We start from the raw sequence: 19,174 nt of genomic DNA, 5'->3' as shown, positions 1-19,174 counted from the left end.
ATATATATATATATATATATATATTATATACACAGTCGTGGCCAAAAGTTTTGAGAATTACATAAATACCGTATTTTTTTTGTCCTATGAGACGCACCAGCCCCTAAGACTCACACAGGTTTTTGAGGAGGAAAATAAGAAAAAAAAAAATTTTTTAACCAGTTGGTGTGCTTTTGGTGGGTTTTGAACTAATTGTGGTCTGTGGGTTACGCACTGTTATGGGGGATCTGTGGGTGACGCACTGTTATGGGGGATCTTATGCTATGTGTCATCCACAGATCCCCCTCCATAAGTGTCCCTGTAGTGAATGACCCTCAATACAAGGGGTGGGGGTCACATCTGCTTTTACAATGACAGCAGGGCCCGTGCAGTGACTGTATTCTACTACATGAGCCCCGTTCACTGTATAATTGTATCTGTATTCTGTAATACTTAATTATGTATATACCGGTAATCGCATAAACAGCGCTACTTACAACTAAAAGTGCTCGGTAGGTAGCAGAGAGGAGGCAGGACGGGCGCTGGCAGGGTGAGTCACTAAGTCATGCACCCACGCCGCCTGCTTCATTCATAAAGTGGGTGGTGCAGGAGCGTGACTTATTGAGTGATGCGCCGCCCAGCCTGCCTCCTCTCTGCTACCTACCGAGCGCTTGTAGTTGTAAGTAGCGCTGATTATGCGATTACCGGTATATACACAATTAACTATTACAGAATACAGATACGATTATACAGTGAGCGGGGCCTGTGTAGTAGAATGCAGTCACTGCACGGGCCCCGCTGTCCTTATAAATGCAGATGCCGGCCCCCAGCCTCTCCTCCCTCACAGATGATACATCTGTATCATTGAAAATACGGCAAAATCGGCAGCATTCACCCCATAAGACTCACTGCTATTTTTCCACCACTTTGGGGGGGGGGGGGGGGGGTGCGCGTCTTATAGGTCGAAAAATACGGTATTGGAAAAGTTGCTGCTTAAGTTTTTATAATGGCAATTTGCATATACTCCAGAATGTTATGAAGAGTGATCAGATGAATTTCATAGTCCTTCTTTGCCATGAAAATTAACTTAATCCCCAAAAAACCTTTCCACTGCATTTCATTGCTGTCATTAAAGGACCTGCTGAGATCATTTACGTAATAGTCTTGTTCACTCAGGTGAGAATGTTGACAAGCACAAGGCTGAAGATCATTATGTCAGGCTGATTGGGTTAAAAGGGCAGACTTGACCTGTAAAAAGGAGGGTGATGCTTGAAATCATTGTTCTTCCATTGTTAACTATGGTGACCTGCAAAGAAACGCGTGCACCCATCATTGCGTTGCATAAAAATGGTTTCACAGGCAAGGATATTGTGGCTACTAAGATTGCACCTCAATCAACAATTTATAGGATCATCAAGAACTTCAAGGAAAGAGGTTCAATTAATGTTAAGAAGGCTTCAGGGCGTCCAAGAAAGTCCAGCAAGCGCCAGGATCGTCTCCTAAAGAGGATTCAGCTGAGGGATCTGAGTGCCACCAGTGCAGAGCTTGCTCAGGAATGGCAGCAGGCAGGTGTGAGGCGAAGACTTTTGGAAGATGGCCTGGTGTCAAGAAGGGCAGCATAGAAGCCACTTCTCTCCAAAAAAAACATCAGGGACAGATGGATCTTTTGCAGAAAATATGGTGAGGACTGGGGCAAAGTCATATTTTCCGATGAAGCCTCTTTCCGATTGTTTGGGGCATCAGGGAAAAGGCTTGTCCGGAGAAGAAAAGGTGAGCGCTACCATCAGTCCTGTCATGGCAACAGTAAAACATCCTGAGACCATTCATGTGTGGGGTTGCTTCTCATTCAAGGGAGTGGGCTCACTCACAATTTTGCCCAAAAACACAGCCATGAATAAAGAATGGTACCAAAACACCCTCCAACAGCAACTTCTTTCAACAACAGTTTGGTGAAGAACAATGCATTTTCCAGCACGATGGAGCACCGTGCCATAAGGCAAAAGTGATAACTAAGTGGCTCGGGGACCAAAACGTTGACATTTGGGGTCCATGGCCTGGAAACGCCCCAGATCTTAATCCCATTGAGAACTTCTGGTCAATCCTCAAGAGGCGGGTGGACAAACAAAAACCCACTAATTCTGACAAACTCCAAGAAGTGATTATGAAATAATGGGTCGCTATCAGTCAGGAATTGGCCTAGAAGTTGATTGAGAGCATGCCCAGTTGAATTGCAGAGGTCCTGAAAAAGAAGGGCCAACACTGCAAATACTGACTCTTTGCATAAATGTCATGTTATTGTCGATAAAAGCCTTTGAAACATATGAAGTGCGTGTAATTGTATTTCACTACATCACAGAAACAACTGCAAAAACAAAGATCTAAAAGCAGTTTAGCTGCAAACTTTGTGAAAACTAATATTTGTGTCATTCTCAACTTTTGGCCACGACTGTGTGTGTGTGTGTATATACATACATACGTGTGTGTGTGTGTGTGTGTGTGTGTGTGTGTGTGTATATATTTAAATTTGTATGTGTATTTACAGTACAGACCAAAAGTTTGGACACACCTTATTTAAAGAGCTTTCTTTATTTTCATGATTATGAAAATTGTAGATTCACACTGAAGGCATCAAAACTATGAATTAACACACATGGAATTGTATACATAACAAAGTGTGAAACAACTGAAAATGTCATATTCTAGGTTCTTCAAAGTAGCCACCTTTTGCTTTGATTACTGCTTTGCACACTCTTAGCAGTCTCTTGATGAGCTTCAAGAGGTAGTCACCTGAAATGGTTTTCACTTCACAGGTGTGCCCTGTCAGGTTTAATAAGTGGGATTTCTTGCCTTATAAATGGGGTTGGGACCTTCAGTTGCATTGTGGAGAGGTCAGGTGGATACACAGCTGATAGTCCTACTGAATAGACTGTTAGCTGCTTTTTTTTCTTGCCATAATACAAATTCTAAGTAAAGAAAAACAAGTGGCCATCATTACTTTAAGAAATTAAGGTCAGTCAGTCCGAAAAATTGGGAAAACTTTGAAAGTGTCCCCAAGTGCAGTCACAAAAACCATCAAGCGCTACAAAGAAACTGGGTCACATGCGTACCGCCCCAGGAAAGGAAGACCAAGAGTCACCTCTGCTGCGGAGGATAAGTTCATCTGAGCCACCAGACTCAGAAATTGCAGGTTAACAGCAGTGCAGATTACAGACCAGGTCAATGCCACACAGAGTTCTAGCAGCAGATACATCTCTAGAACAACTGTTAAGAGGAGACTGTGTGAATCAGGCCTTCATGGTAGAATATCTGCTAGGAAACCACTGCTAAGGACAGGCAACAAGCAGAAGAGACTTGTTTGGGCTAAAGAACACAAGGAATGGACATTATACCAGTGGAAATCTGTGCTTTGGTCTGAGTCCAAATTTGAGATCTATGGTTCCAACCACCGTGTCTTTGTGCGACGCAGAAAAGGTGAACGGATGGACTCTACATGCCTGGTTCCCACCGTGAAGCATGGAGGAGGATATGTGGGGGTGCTTTGCTGGTGACACTGTTGGGGATTTTTTCAAAATTAAAGGCATACTGAACCAGCATGGCTACCACAGCATCTTGCAGCGGCATGCTATTCCATCCGGTTTGCGTTTAGTTGGACCATCATTTATTTTTCAACAGGACAATGAACCCAAACACCTCCAGGCTGTGTAAGGGCTATTTGATTATGAAGGAGAGTGATGGGGTGCTGCGCCAGATGACCTGGCCTCCACAGTCCCTGGACCTGAACCCAATCGAGATGGTTTGGGGTGAGCTGGACCGCAGAGTGAAGGCAAAAGGGCCAACAAGTGCGAAGCATCTCTGGGAACTCCTTCAAGACTGTTGGAAGACCATTTCAGGTGACTACCTCTTGAAGCTCATCAAGAGAATGCTAAGAGTGTGCAAAGCAGTAATCAAAGCAAAAGGTGGCTACTTTGAAGAACCTAGAATGACATATTTTCAGTTGTTTCACACTTTTTTGTTATGTATATAATTCCACATGTGTTAATTCATAGTTTTGATGCCTTCAGTGTGAATCTACTATATTATTATTATTATTATTATTATTATTATTATTATTATTATTATGGAGTGCAGTCCAATTTTTTCATTTATATATATATATATATATATATATATATATATATATATATATATATATATATATATTTTTTTTTAATATATTTTCCTTTTCTTTAAAGGAATTGAAATAGTTAGACGAACATTGAAAATTCCTGCCATGACAATTGCAAAGAATGCTGGCGTAGAAGGATCATTGGTGGTGGAAAAGATTTTGCAGAGTGATCCTGAAATTGGATATGATGCTATGCTTGGAGAATATGTTAACATGGTAGAAAAGGGAATTATTGATCCCACAAAGGTAAAATGAGTGTTTACAGGTTTATTTTATATGCAGTAAGAAGTTTGTTTTGCTTTGTAAAACATTTTTATTGATTTAAGTAAACAAAATTGACATGCAGTTTCCGATACATATTTAGTTGTGCCTCGCTTTTGATTTAAAAAAGCGAAAATACAACTTAATGATGAACTGGTTGTGGACAGATCACCAGTGCCAATAACTAAAAGATCTAAAGAATGAAAATGCGTAAAAAAAACCTTGAAGGGGTATTTCCATCTCAGACAATGGGGTCATATCGCAATAAAACTGACCCATAACCTTAGTTTTATGTCGGTACTATTATAACAATGCCATATTTGTATAGTTGTTCTTATGTTTGACTGGGGAAAATAATTTTTTATTGCCATATTCTGACCCACATAACTATTTTTATATTTACATCTATGTAGCTGTGTGAGGGCTCTACAATTTGTAGATTTTACTGATACAATTTGGGGTGAGCAGAGGCCGCACATGATTGTTTCCGGAAGATTAAAAGTACTCCTGTTCGTTTTTGAGAAGTATTTTTAGCCGAGGAGTATGAAAGTTGCAGTAATTCAAATGCATAATACGTAAGCCTAAATAATAATGGTTCACATCTGCTTTGGAGGCTACATTCAGGGCCTCTGTCACAGATTCTGACAAAAAGCCTTGAATGCTTTCTATAAATAGTGCTGATATGAACGTGTTATAAGAGTTATTTATGGATGTGACCCATTACTAGTCTAAATAACTTCTCTCCCCTCCAACATAAAGTCCCATGTAAATAACATCACTCCTCACCCTCCAGCATAGGGTAAATAAGCCCCTGAGCAAGGTCTTGAGTGAATGCACCATAGGCTATAATAGCCTGCTGTACTCACTATACACTGCAGTACATTACGCACATCCATAAACCACACACTGCACAACATATATCACACACATCTACATATAACATGCTGCGCTGTCACCTTGTAGTACACATAGACACCAATAATAAGTGACTCACCGCCTTTTATTTCTACATGTCAAAATTGTGGAAATTGTCATAGCTACCAGTGGTGCAAAATATCCAAACACCCCTGGCAGAAGGTTTAATAGTGATTTCACACATTAGGGTAGTCAATGCATGCCAGAATTTTTGCATCAGTCACAAAATAGTGCTTTGCAGATATTTGGGCTTACTTGTGCAAACCTTTTTTGGTGTGTTTTTTTTTTTTTTTTTTTTTTTTTTTTTTTTACGCCTCCCTTGTTTTGAAAAGTCAGTCGGAAAGTGCGAGTGGTTAGACTGTAAGGGTACATGCACACGTTCAGGATTCATGTGCAGAGAATCCGCACTGAAATCCGCAGGTGTTCACAGGCAAATCCGTGCGGTCAATCCGCATTAATTGGTGCGGATTTGCGTGCGGATTTGCATGCAGATTTTTCAACATCTCTCTAGAACAAAAATACACCCTTTTTTAACATCATTTCCTGTGACATCATTTGAGAATTACTGTACGTTGAAATCGTGATGCGATTAATTTAACACGAAATAATCGCATGGCGATTTCAACTTAAGCACTGTTATGTTCCATATTCGTTAATTCTAGCCTACTATGGAATATAGCAGTGCTAAGTAGAAATCACATGCGATTATTTCGTGTTATATTAATCGCATCGCAATTTCAACGTTTCAAATCCGACAGTACATTCTAGTATATGGAGACGTTCCCATGGTGATGGGGACGCTCCATTAGTACTGCTATATTCCATATTCGGCGAATATGGAATATAGCAGTACTAAGTTGAAATCGCCATGCGATTATTTTGTGTTAAATTAATCGCATCGCGATTTCAACGTACAGTAATTCTCAAATCCGACAGTACATTCTAGTATATGGAGACGTATATTGCGTCTCCATATACTATATGTAGTATATTGCTTCCTTCTCTTGCTGCAATGAACAGACACAAAATGGTGGCTGATTCCCCTTCCTATTACATACATGCGGATTTTGATGCGGATCCGCATCAAAATCCGCACTGTGTGCGTGGACCATCCGGATTTTAGCCTCTCCATTGAAGTGAATGGAGAAAATCCGCAAGATATCCGGACAGGAAAAAAAATATTAATTGACATGTCGCGGATTTTAAAATCCGCACGCAGGTCAAAATCCGCATCGTGTGCATTGAGAATTTCAAATTCTCATAGAATACAATGGACATGACCTACGGTGCGGATTTACCGCACGCAAATCCGCGCGGAAAATCCGCACGCAATCCTGATCGTGTGCAGGGGGCCTAAAGCAAATTTTAAACCAGATACCTTTTTTATTTTGCACAAAACTAATGCCTCATAATAGCATTTACCATATGCACAAAGGCACTAGGAGCACTGCACATTTAATTCCAAATGAAAACATTAACAAATTATCAATGTTTAAACTGAATGCAGAAAAGAGAATAATGGGCTGTTCAAAAAAAATAGCACTGTTTTCATTTTTAGTTACAAACTCAAATATTTACACTATAAACGAAACTGAAATTTGTTTACAGATTTAGCTTTTCTGTTGATCTTTAACCTCTCCTGGCATGCCTCTTTTAGAAGCTTCATGCATTCCCCATGTAATAACAATTCTGGAGCATGTATTCTTATCACTATATGTTGTGCAATTCCTTTATTATTTCAACTAGAAGTTCTTGACTAATTGCTAGCAGTCTGCAGTAAGGGTACAGAGGGGTGGTAACCAGTTGGTGGCATGTCCCTGCGCAGACTCAAACTATCCAATCAGTGCTGCCATTTTCAGACTGTTCAGAAACCCATCTCCCCCCCCCCCCCCCCCCCCCACCAAACTGGTTACCACCCCTCTGTACCCTTACTGCAGGCTGCTAGCAATTCATTCATAACTTCTAGTGGAAATAATCAAGGAATGGCATATCATAGTCGTAAGAATATATTCCCCAAAATTATTACCTTTAGCTAATAAAATAGGCTAGGATTGGTCCTCTTTAATTACAGAACCAATATTTAGTTGTAGAACTTATTTCTTATAACTGCTTTACATATTGCTCTGCTGGGCTTGCTGTACTAATGAATAAGTGAAGTTTAAGACAAGGAGCAAGAAAATAAGGTTTGATAGATTTTTTTTGTGTTCGATCCTAGCAAGTTCTCGAATTGCAGCAGACTGGTCTAAATCTAAATTCATATTTCCAGTTTTCTTTCTTTACTGTTCATCCCCATTTAAACATGTGCTCCATGGACAATACTACTGTTTGTCTTGTGCAATGCATGCATGCCTTGAAGAGCCATTTGAGGTTGAATTCATTTACACTAGATGTAAGCATACTTGAAAGCCCAGTTGGGGCACTGTGGATGTTATGTTTCTAGATTTTGCCAAGGCTTTTGTTACTATCCCTCATAGACTTTTAATAGGTAAAATAAAGTCTTGAGGCTTGAAAAGTATAGTTTGTAATTGGATTGAAAACTGGCTGAAGGACTGTGTCCATAGACTTGTGGCCAATGATTCCTATTTAGAATAGTCCCAGTGTATGTGGTCTAGCCCAAGGGTCAGTGCGGGGTCCTCTATTTAATTTCTTAATGATATCAAGGATGGAGATTATTAGCACCATTTCTGTTTTGCAGATGACTCTAAGCTATCTAGTACTGTGCAGTCTATGGAAGATGTCCATAAACTACAAGCTGAATTGAACACTCTGATTGGGCATCAACGAGGCAAATGAGGTTCAATGTGGATAAACGTAAAGTTATGCATCTAGGTAGTAATCTCTGTACATCATATGTCCTAGGGGATGTGACACTGGGAGAGTCACTTATAGAGACGGATTTGGGAGTCCTTGTAGATTAGATCGTAGATTAAATAACCAATGAGTAATAGCAGAAGAAGAATTGGAACCTCTGTATCTGCGCTGTCAGCAGGGATGGAATACCCGGTAAATATTGACCAAAAGTAGATTTATTTATTTATGGTCAACTCGTTTCGAACACCCCTCTTCGTCACGATAATCACACTTTGGAGAACTGATGCTGCATACAATTTAAAACACAGTTGCCGTTTAGAATAATATTCCCAGAGGATAGATACAGTCCAAATGGCAAATTGATATGTCATTTATCCATCTCTAAAAACTGCATTTATCTTACCCAGGTCAATAAAGGTGGATGGTGCATTTTAAAAATATGTTTAGATGAGTAAATTTTATTGGCCACATGAGGCGCCAGACTCCATCTTTTTTCTTTTACATGTAGATTAAATAACAGCATACAATGTTAATCAGCTGCTTCCAAGGCTACCAGGATATTGTCATGTATTAAACGAGGCATGGACTTGTGTGGCAGGGATGTAATACTACCACTTTACAAAGGGTTGATGCAGCCTCATATGGAATATAGCGTTCAGTTCTGGGCACCAGACCATAGAAAGGATGCTTTGGAATTGTAAAAAGTACAAACGAGAGCGACTAAACTGTTGTCATGGAGGATCTTGGTTATGAAGAAAGATTCAAGGAATTAAATCTATTTAGTCTTGAGAAGAGAAGTCTAAGGGGGGGGACATGATTAACCTATACAAATATATAAATGGGCCATACAAAAAAATATGGTGAAAAACTGTTCCATGTAAAATGCCATCAAAAGACAAGGGGGGGGAACCTCCAACTGGAGAAGAAAAAGTTCAGACTCAAGGAGTGTCAAAGCTTCTTTACTGTAAGAACTGTGAATCTATGGAATAGACTTCAAGACATGCTCACAGCAGGAACATTGGATCATTTATTTTTTTTAAACTCGTTTTATTGAGAATAGCAACCAAAATTGGTACATTTATACATATGACAAAATCAAGAATTATATATGTGGATATACATACATTGCCATGAAATGGTACAGAGCAGAAAAAATGTGACACATTTCCATCCAGAAAACAATGAAGAATAAAGAAAAACATGTGACTTTTACTGGTAAAGTGCATTTTGTACTATATCATAAACCATGAAATAGTACAACATGTGATATCACCAAGATCCCCATATTTTATCACATTTCTGAGGGCACTTCCTATTACCATACATCACCTTTTCATAAGGTAAAATTTGGTTCACCAGTGCCTTCCACTGACCTATTGTCGGCGGTCTGTCCGCCATCCATCGCAGGGCTATAGCCTTCCTGGCCATAAATAAGGTTTCTCTTAGGAAGGTGCATACATACAAGGAGCGAGTATCCCGATCCACTATCCCTAGCAGACAAATCTTAGGACAACAGGGTAACACCTCTGTGATCAGAGTCGACAGAATATCCACTTCTTCCAAAAGGGTTGCACGTACCGGCAGTCCCAGATAAGATGCCAGAAATCCGCATTTTCTTGAGCGCATCTATGGCATCTCGTGTGGTCAAGCCTTCTCATTTTATGTAGCCTGGTAGGTGTTAAATAACTTCTGTGGAGGATGAATAATTGAGTAAGCCTATTGTTGAGAGAAGGTGATACAGTTGACGGTGCGCATAAAGCCTCAGCCCATTCCTCATCAGTAAGTTGTGACACCCTCTCCTTCCACCTCATCTCCACCAACAGGGGTTTGGGCCTAAGTTTAAGATCTAGAAGATGCGTGTATAACTTCGAGATCATCCCTCTCGGTCCCTGTGTCCTGAGAATACCTATCAATGGGTATTTGGAAATAGCCTTCACTGCCCCCTGAAATTGAGCCTGGAGGGCGTGTCGTAGCTGTAGGTACCTATAAAATTGGGGTCTTAACACCCCAAACTTCTCCTGGAGCTGAGAAAACGAATGAAGGACCCCCTTCTCATACAGGTCCCTTTAGCGTGAGAATGCCGCAGTTTTCCCAGATAACCCTTCCCTCACAGTGTCTCAAGTGGGGGTACATAGGATTGTCCCATAATACTATATCGTCAGGAAAGTCACGGTATTGTTGGAGCTTGGCAGCTCTCCACACCTGATTAGCTAATCTGTGTATGGGTAATAATCGACCCTCTATTTGTACGTTTTCTAAAACCGGCCACAGGGTAGAGAGACCCAAATGGTGTTTTAAGTAAAATTCAGAATTTGGTATGGGAGTCTGCGAGACCCATGCAGCCAAAAATCTGAGCTGACCTGCCAAGAAATACAGAAAGAAATCAGGCTTAGCCGCCCCTCCCTGCGGCCAACCCCTCTGCAGAACGTCAAGAGCCAACTTCCTTCTCTTTACCCCACACAAATTTTGCCACAATCGAATGCAGCCTCACAAAAAAGCTCCTCGGAACTGGGGCGCATGCTTGTTCTAATAAGTACAATGCTTTGGGTAGGAGAACCATTTTAAGAAGATTCAATCTGCCCATGACTGACAAAGGCAATGTGCTTCATGACTTGAATTTGTCTATAGCGTAGGATTCAATAGGAACAATGTTGCGTTGGTGTGACAACGTTGGTTCCTTGGTAATTATGATACTGAGGTACTTAAAATGATTCACCACCATAAGGTTATGGTAAATCGTAGGCCAGTCCGGCGACCATAAGGGCCGACTTGGACCAGTTGATACGTAGGCTGGAGAAATTACCAAATTGTTCAATCAAGTCAATTGCTCTCGGTAGGGATGAGTCCACATTGTCCAAAAATAGGATAAGGTCATCTGCGTATAACCCTAATCTGTCTTCTCTACCCCCTACTGACACCCCCTTAAAAACGCTATCCTGTCGTATTCTGATGGCTAGATGTTCAATTGCCACTGCAAACAACAATGGGGATAAGGGGCATCCCTGCCGAGTACCTCTGTGCAAAGAAAATGTAGGGGATGACGAGCCATTGATCATTATATTGGCAGTGGGCCGGTGGTAAAGCACCCTAATCCATTTGATGAACGTGGGACCAAAGCCAAAACATTCTAGGGTATGCAGCAAGAACTCCCACTCAATGGAGTCGAATGCCTTGGCTGTATCTAAGGATGCCAAGGCCCACTGTCTATCGTTCGTGCAACCCACCTGCGCCACTACCTGGGCTCTCCTAATGTTGCTGGAGGTGGACCGGCCCGGTATAAAGCCGGATTGATCCTCATGGACTATTGAAGTAATTACTTTATTCAACCTATTCGCAAGGACTTTAGTTCGAATTTTGTAATCTAGGTTCAAAAGTGATATTGGGCGATAAGAACCACACTCCATTGGATTCTTATCTGGCTTTAAGAGAACCACAATAGAGGCGTCATACAGGGAGTCCGGAAGATATCCTTTCTCCAGGCAGGCAATATACATTCCACGTAAATGAGGCCCTAGAATATCGAGTAAACCTCCAGGGGGATGCCGTCCGGGCCCGGAGACTTAGCCAAGTTTAAACCCCTTATTGCAGCCACTACCTCCTCCAGCGTGATCTCTTCATCAAGGATCCCCCTATCCAAGGGAGATAATTGAGGATGATCCACCTCACCCAAGTACGCCCGAAGTTCTGGCAGGGTATACTGGGTTCTTGAAGAGTATAGTTCACTGTAGAACTCCCTAAACCTATTCAAGATTCCTCCAGGGTCCTCCACTACAGATCCGTTCTCATTCTGTATGCGGATGATCGGAGGGGCCATAGTGTTACGTCTGATAACCTGTGCTAGGATCTTCCCTGTCTTGCTACCCTGTTCAAAGGCTTGTTGTTTGAGAAAGAAGAGCTTGCGATCGCTCTTTTCCTGTAAGCATAACATGTATTGCCTACCCTTCTGCATCCAGTCTAGTCTATTTTCTTCGGTGGGGTCAGATACATACGCAATCTCGGCTGCCTTACATAACGCACACATCTCCTCCTCCTTGAGCCTTGCGGGTTTTTTAAGATATGATATGGATGACTTGGCGCATCCTCTCACATAAGCTTTCAGAGTGTCCCACATTATAAGAGGGTCACCGTCTCCTACGCAATCTTCCCTCTGTATCTGCTGTGATGTGGGTTTCCTGGAGACACAATATGTGCGGGTTGTATACCCGAATTTGTGCAAATACCGCCATGCGTTTCCTGGGACCACCTAGACCACGCACGTTCCAGGACATATACGTTATAGATGCCATGGGATTTGGCCTAGCATTAATGAGTATGTTGGTCCAGGAAACCCATATGCACCTGCCCTAATACCTCCGCAGCAATGTAGAACACAATAGTAGACGATTCACCAGTTGCTATATAAACAGTAAAACTGATAACTTAACAGTGAATCCCGCAGTACCGGGTGAAAAACACATGTGAAGCACTTAACATTAGTGACCATGTTAACGGAGGACCTGCACAGTGTAGAGATAATGCAAACAAGTGCAGGTGAGAGCGCTAATGGCTCATTAAACCTGAAGCATAATCTGAGACATATTATGGACATACTCACGGGCCCCTCACACCCGTGAGCCATCAGGAGAGAAGTCTGCCTGGAGTCCAACAGAATCGAGTATACTCAAAGTAGAAGGACAATAGGAAAAAAATAAGAGTCAGTCCCAGGATTAGAACAAGTATGATTTCTATCATAGGATTGTCCCCTCTTCTCTAGGGCGCGTTCCGGGGTCTCACCACGAGCCAGTCCTCGGCCTCCCTGGGACTGTTGAAGTGAGATTTCCCGCCATCCAGAACTCTCAGATGGGCCGGATAGGCCATAGAATATTGTAAATCCATGTCCCTCAGTCGTTTCTTTATAGATGTAAACGTAGCTCTCTTCTGTAGTTCTGCTGAAAAGTCCGGATACAGGGAGATGTTAGCAGATCCGAGGGTGATGGTCTGTTTATTCTGGCCTTAGATCGGATGAGGTCGCGGTCCCGCCAGTTGAGCATGCGGGCGAGGAGTGGTCTTGGTGGGGGCATCCGAGCTGGGACCCGGTGGGCTCTCTCCACCGCAAAGGCTGCCGAGAAGGACGCATCTGGAAACGTAGATTTAAACCATCCCTCCAGGAATGTAGCGGGATCGGATCCCTCGGTCCTCTCAGGCATGCCCAGTATGCGGACGTTATTCCTCCTCGAGCGGTTTTCGAGTTCGTCACATTTCTGACGCCATAGTTCAACCGCACCCTCCACAGCAGTAACCCTCGCAGCCAGGGGTCTGGTCGAGTCTTCCAGCTCTGACACCCTTTCCTCTGTGAGTCGGACCCTTTCTCTCAGCTGTTTGACATCATGACGCAGGAGGCCCCACTCTGACCTCTTCAATCTTTCCTGTGAGTGATGACTGACACCCCATAATGGCAGCCATCAGCTGACTGTGGGAGACCTGCAGAGTGAGTTCAGGCTCTCCCTCCGGTTCCGTTGTTGAGGCCTGTCCGACTTGTCCTCTGGTGAGCGGTGCACGAGGAGAGGAGGTAGCGGCGGCACCATGTTGTGAGTCTTGGCGGGCAAACTCCTTCAGGCAATCCGCCGCTTGTTGCGCCTTGCTGGGACCCATAATCGTAATGCACGACCTCTATGGGTTCTTTAGCTTAGGTTTAAGGCAAAAATATCTTCGATGCCAGCTCAGGATTAAGCAGGATGGAACTTATGAAGCCGGAGCTGCTTTCAGACACGTCCGGCCATGTCGGCAGTTAGCCACGCCCCCCGATAAATGGACCTGACTCCAGAGTAAAGAAACATCCCAAACCATTATGCTTCCACCTCCATATTTTACACTATTCACAGTGTACTGAGGCTTAAATTCAGTGTTTATGGGTCATCTAACAAACTGCAGTCTTTAGACCCTATAAGAGCGCTCTTCTGTCCGTAGAATGTTGCACCACTTCTCTTTAGGCCAGTCAATGTGTTCTTTGGCAAACTGTAACCTTTTCACATGTCTTTCTTAGCAATGGTGCTTCACATAAGCGTCTTCTGATTGTTGCAGTACTCATAAGTAGAGTTGAGCACTGGCTGTACAGGTTCGGCCGAACTTGAGAAAAAAGTTCGAGTTTGGGACCCGAACTTGACGCCGAACCCCATTGAAGTCAATGGGGACCCGAACTTTTGAGCACTAGAATGGCTGTTAAAATTTCATGGAAAGGGCTAGAGGGCTGCAAATGGCATAAGAATGTGGTTAATAGCATGGCAAGTGCTCTGCAAACAAATGTGGATGGGGAAATGACTTTAACATAAAATAGGTAAAAAATAAAAAATAACTTTGATCTAGGAGGACGAGGTCCATATGGAGTAAGAAGTTGAGGAGGCGGTGATGGTGGAGGAGGTAGCCTACACTGCTTTTTTTGTTTTTTAAATTTTATTTTTTTAAATTTTAAAAAAATTGGGGTACACTCTTTCAGAGTGAAATGAGCAATTGCGCTGCAGTTTAACAATGGCTGGTTAGTGCCGGTATACATGTCTATTCTGCCCAATGTACGGACATGTCCTGAGGGATCCATGCCTGGTTCTTTTTAATGAACGGGAACTTGTCCACATTGGCTGTGGTCAGGCGGCTGCGCTTGTCTGTGATTACGCCCCCTGCCGTGCTAAACACACGTTCAGATAATACACTGGCTGCAGGGCAGGCCAGCACCTCCAAGGCATAAAGGGCAAGCTCAGGCCATGTGCCCAATTTGGAGACCCAGAAGTTTGAAGGGGGCAGACCCGTCATTCAGTACGTGTAGGCGGGTCAGGTGGGAATGTCAGGTTGTTACTGTGTCAGTAACACAGCAACCAGCAGCGCGTCTACCTGCGTGCGCTAGTACTCGCGCATCTTATGATCACGCTCCAGTGACTGTATTAAGGACGGTATGTTGCCCTTGTAACAGGGATCCAGCAGCGTGGCCACCCAGTAATCGGTACAAGTTAAAATGTGGACAACTCTGCGGTTGTTGTGGAGACACTGCTCATGTGTGCCAGGCTGCCCAGAGGCAACGAAAAGCTGTCCTCTGTGGTAGGTGTATAGTGTCCTTTGTATCCCCCCAGCCACGCACCAGTGATGGCCATGAGCTGGTCTGGGTGTCATCCTACTGTGACCATGGTTCCTCCTTCTCCATCTTATTCTCCACCTCGTCATCCTTCAGAACTGTGCCCTGGCTGGACAATTGTGTACCGGTATTTTGTGGGTGCAGGAACCCACCCCCAGAGCCACTTGGGAATGACTGTCCAGAAACCCTACGAAATGATCCCTCTTCCTCCTCCTCCTCCTGTGCCACATCCTCTTCCATCATCGCCAGGAGCGTTTTTTCAAGGAGGCATAGAAGTGGGGATAGTAACGCTGAGAATGGGGTTATCGGCACTGGCCATGTTGGTGGAGCACTCGAAACAGCGCAACAAGGAACACAGGTCTCACATGGAGGCCCAGTCATTGGTGGTGAAGTTGTTACACTGACCGGATGAGGAGCTGGTAGAGGACGAGGAAGCAGAGTAGGAGGAGGAAGCAACAGGAGGCAAACTGGAGCGCCCTGCAATCCTCTGTGGTGGAAGGACATGCGCCGAACTGCTATCCGCCTCAGGCCCAGCCGCCACTGCATTTACCCAGTGTGCTGTTATGGAGATATAACTGCCCTGACCGTGCTTACTGGTCCACGTATCTGTAGTCAGGTTCACCTTGCCACAGACTGTGTTCCGCAGTGCACACCTGGTTTTGTTCCCTACTTGGTTGTGCAGGGAAGGGATGGCTCGCCTTGAAAAGTAGTGGCGGCTGGGCACGACGTACTGTGGGACAGCTACCTAAGGCCTTTAAAACTATCCGTCTCCACTAGATGGAATGACAGCATTTCAAAGGTTAGTAATTTAGAAATGCTGGCATTCAGGGCTAGGGATCGCAGGTGGGTAGGGGGGTACTTCCTCTTCCTCTCCAGCGTTTGGGAGATGGAGAGCTGAGCGCTTCCTTGGGACATTGTGGAGATGCTTGGTGACCCAGGTGTTGGTGTTGCTGGCAGATCCTGTTTGTTTGCAGGGTGGCAGGTGGCACTGTCACTCCAGAGGTGGATAAAGAGGCCGAGACTGCGCAGAAAAGGAAGCAGGAGGAGCCAGAGACCTTTCTTGGTTTTTGAGGTGTCTACGTCACTGCAGCTCGTGCTTTGCACTTAAATGCCTGGTTATGCATGTTGTTCTCAGGTTGAGAAAGTTTATGCCTCCCTTCAGGCTCTGATTGCACAGCGTGCAAACCACTTGTGTCTTGTCATCAGCACATTGTCTGAGGAACTGCCACGCCGGGGAACTCCTTGGAGCTGGCTTTGGTGTGCTCGGTCCCTTGCTGCGGTCACCAAGCAAGAGCTAAAACCAGCAGGTAAATTTGCTGCCCTACTCTAAATAAGGGCCATAATTGACACCAGTTTCTTCACAGAATGAATGACCTCACTAATTGAACTCCACACTGCTATTAATTCGAACCCACCCCCCATCCTTTATTAAATTAGTCAGTTACACACAAGTAGTAGTGTGCATGTCATGACTGATTCTGTTGTTTGCCCATTACTTAGCTACACCTAGTCATTAATTTGTTCCCATGTTGTATTATCTTTTCTAACAATCTAACATTAGTGATGTTAGACTGTTATTATTTTGCACATAACTTCATATAAACTGCGACTTTTTTAAAGAGTATTTAAAAGGAATGAGAAATATAAAAGATTGGTACTTTTTCTTTCTGCTGGATCCACTTCTGGTTGCAAAAACCTTTTTATTTTATTTTATTTTATTTTTATTTTTTTTGTGGGGGGGGGGGGGGGAGCTTCTGCAAACTGTAAAATCACCCAAAAGGAGATTTGTTTTGCTTATCCCACAAAAGGTATTACTTTGCAGTGAATATGGCATTTAAAATGAATTATCCACACATGTGACAAAAATATAGATTTTTTTAATTTTTTTTTTTGTACATTGAATTTTCTCTGAAAGTCCTCTGCGGTTTCTTCTGCATCCAAAATTCTGGTGATCTTAGTGAATCTGCCTAGACACAATTCATTTCTACTTCATAGAAACTTATATTTCTATCTTTCTAGACAATGGAGCAGGAAATTGTTAAAGCAACGCATATCATATGCATCTTTGGGGCTATATGTGAGGGACTGTTTTCTATGCAAGAGAGGAAGTGGTTAATGGCTGATTGCAGCTGGGCGATGTAGTGCTTGATTGGTGTTACAAGCTGCTGTTTGCCACAGAAATGAAACTGGGAAAACCTCCAGATAATGTTAGGCCTCATGCACATGATTGTATCCGTTTTCCGGTCCACAAATCATAGATCACCAAAATATAGATGCTTTGCACATTTTTTGTTGACTTAATGACTTCAATCGTTCCACTGTCCGCATTTTGCAGTCAAGTATAGGATATGTTCTGTACTTGTGTGGAACGGACGTACAGATACGGAAAGCACACAGAGCTAAAAACAATGTGTTTGCAAGTAAAATGCGGACGGCACGCGGACCGTATTAATATTTTACAGATCTGCAATTTGTGCAGTGCAAAAAAATACATGAGGCCTAAAAAGAAAAAGGTGGAAATTGAACTGTACAGCAGCATTTTTGTTCTTTATGTAGTTAAAAATAACATTGTGCATTACTACAGATATATATATATATATATATTTTTTTTTTTTTAAAGAAACTATTGGGATAACCCCTTTAAGAGTTCATTCATTTATTTTAGTTTATTTTTCCTTTAGGTTGTAAGAACTGCTTTAATGGATGCTGCTGGTGTAGCATCATTGTTGACAACAGCAGAAGCTGTCGTCACGGAAATTCCAAAAGAAGAGAAAGATGCTGGTATGGGTGGTATGGGAGGCATGGGTGGTATGGGTGGCATGGGAGGAGGAATGTTCTAAAAGTCTATTTGGAATATTATATAGTTGGTACAAGATCGGTAAAGTCTGACTTAAAATTATCGATTTTTTTTTTTTTGCAAGTGTCTCATTGTTATTCATGCTCTTTACATAATTTATTTTATGTTTTTCGAAACCTCTTTGTACATTCCTTAGATATAGGTGCTTGTACGATTATTATTTTTTTTTTTTTATATATTTTTTTTTTCTCTAAATTTACATAGGTAAGGCTAGTTCACACTAGCAGCAGGGGAGTCCGGCAGACTGTTTCGGCGGGTGAACAGCCTGTCGGTTCCATCCTGCCGCTAGTTCACGTGTGCCCCCGGACTGCTGCTCCATCCCCATTGACTATAATGGGAGCGGGGGCCGAGTTCCAGCGGCAGCATGGGAGCGCACGGCGAGTGCACTGCATGTCGTACTTTTAGTCCGGCTGCCTCTCGCCGTGCTGCCGCAGGAACTACGCCCCCGTCCCTATTATAGTCAATAGGGATGGAGCTGCAGTCCGGGGGCACATGTGAACTAGCGGCAGGATGGATCCAACAGGCTGTTTACCCGCCAGAACAGCCTGCCGCTAATGTGAAAGTACCCTAAGAGGCCCAAAAGTTGTTCTTTGAATATTTGTATTTATAGCCAAATAAAATCTGCTTCTGTACAATGAATGGCTGTTTGAATTAAAATCTTTTAATGTGTGTTGTAAACCTATATCATTACTGCATAAACTTTTTGTTCTATAAATGTAAATTGTTTGTCTTTTTTTTTTTTTTTTTTTCACCAATTATACTCTTATAATAAAAGGAGATAAATGAGCTTGTGTAACAATATAATTTTTTTTTGTGATACACATCAACGTTAACCTGTAGAGGACCCGCTCCGTACATGTACGGCACTGGTGGATGTGACTTAAGAACCAGTGCCGTACATGTACAGCGGGCAGGAGCTGCCGATCAGCGGCATGGACTCGGCAGTCACTGACAGCTGGGCACCTGCTGCATACACAGGCAACGGTGAAAACAGGATGCATTGAAATGCATTGCGGAGAGGATCATACCCCCAGAAGTTGAAGTCCCAGAGTGGGACAAAAATAGAAAGTAATGAAACAATATTTAT

The 19,174-nt window shown here is 43.0% G+C and overlaps 1 protein-coding gene across 3 annotated transcripts in view; it reads left to right on the top strand.

The window, feature by feature from the left end:
• The window catches only part of HSPD1 (heat shock protein family D (Hsp60) member 1), a 158,883-nt gene extending 140,081 nt beyond the window's left edge, over nucleotides 1-18,802 (top strand). For all 3 annotated transcript variants that reach the window (XM_044304966.1, XM_044304967.1, XM_044304965.1), the window contains 2 exons: nucleotides 4,212-4,390; nucleotides 17,912-18,802. In XM_044304966.1, the coding sequence (XP_044160901.1) occupies nucleotides 4,212-4,390; nucleotides 17,912-18,070 (338 nt within the window). In that variant the 3' untranslated portion in view covers nucleotides 18,071-18,802. The remainder of the gene's footprint in view (nucleotides 1-4,211; nucleotides 4,391-17,911) is intronic.
• The last annotated feature ends 372 nt before the right edge of the window (nucleotides 18,803-19,174 follow it).

The sequence above is a fragment of the Bufo gargarizans genome, chromosome 8 (assembly GCF_014858855.1).
Source record: "Bufo gargarizans isolate SCDJY-AF-19 chromosome 8, ASM1485885v1, whole genome shotgun sequence".
In the NCBI taxonomy this organism is placed as follows: domain Eukaryota; kingdom Metazoa; phylum Chordata; class Amphibia; order Anura; family Bufonidae; genus Bufo; species Bufo gargarizans.
Note: the sequence above shows the minus strand (reverse complement) of the source record. Positions and strands in the feature narration are given on the sequence as shown.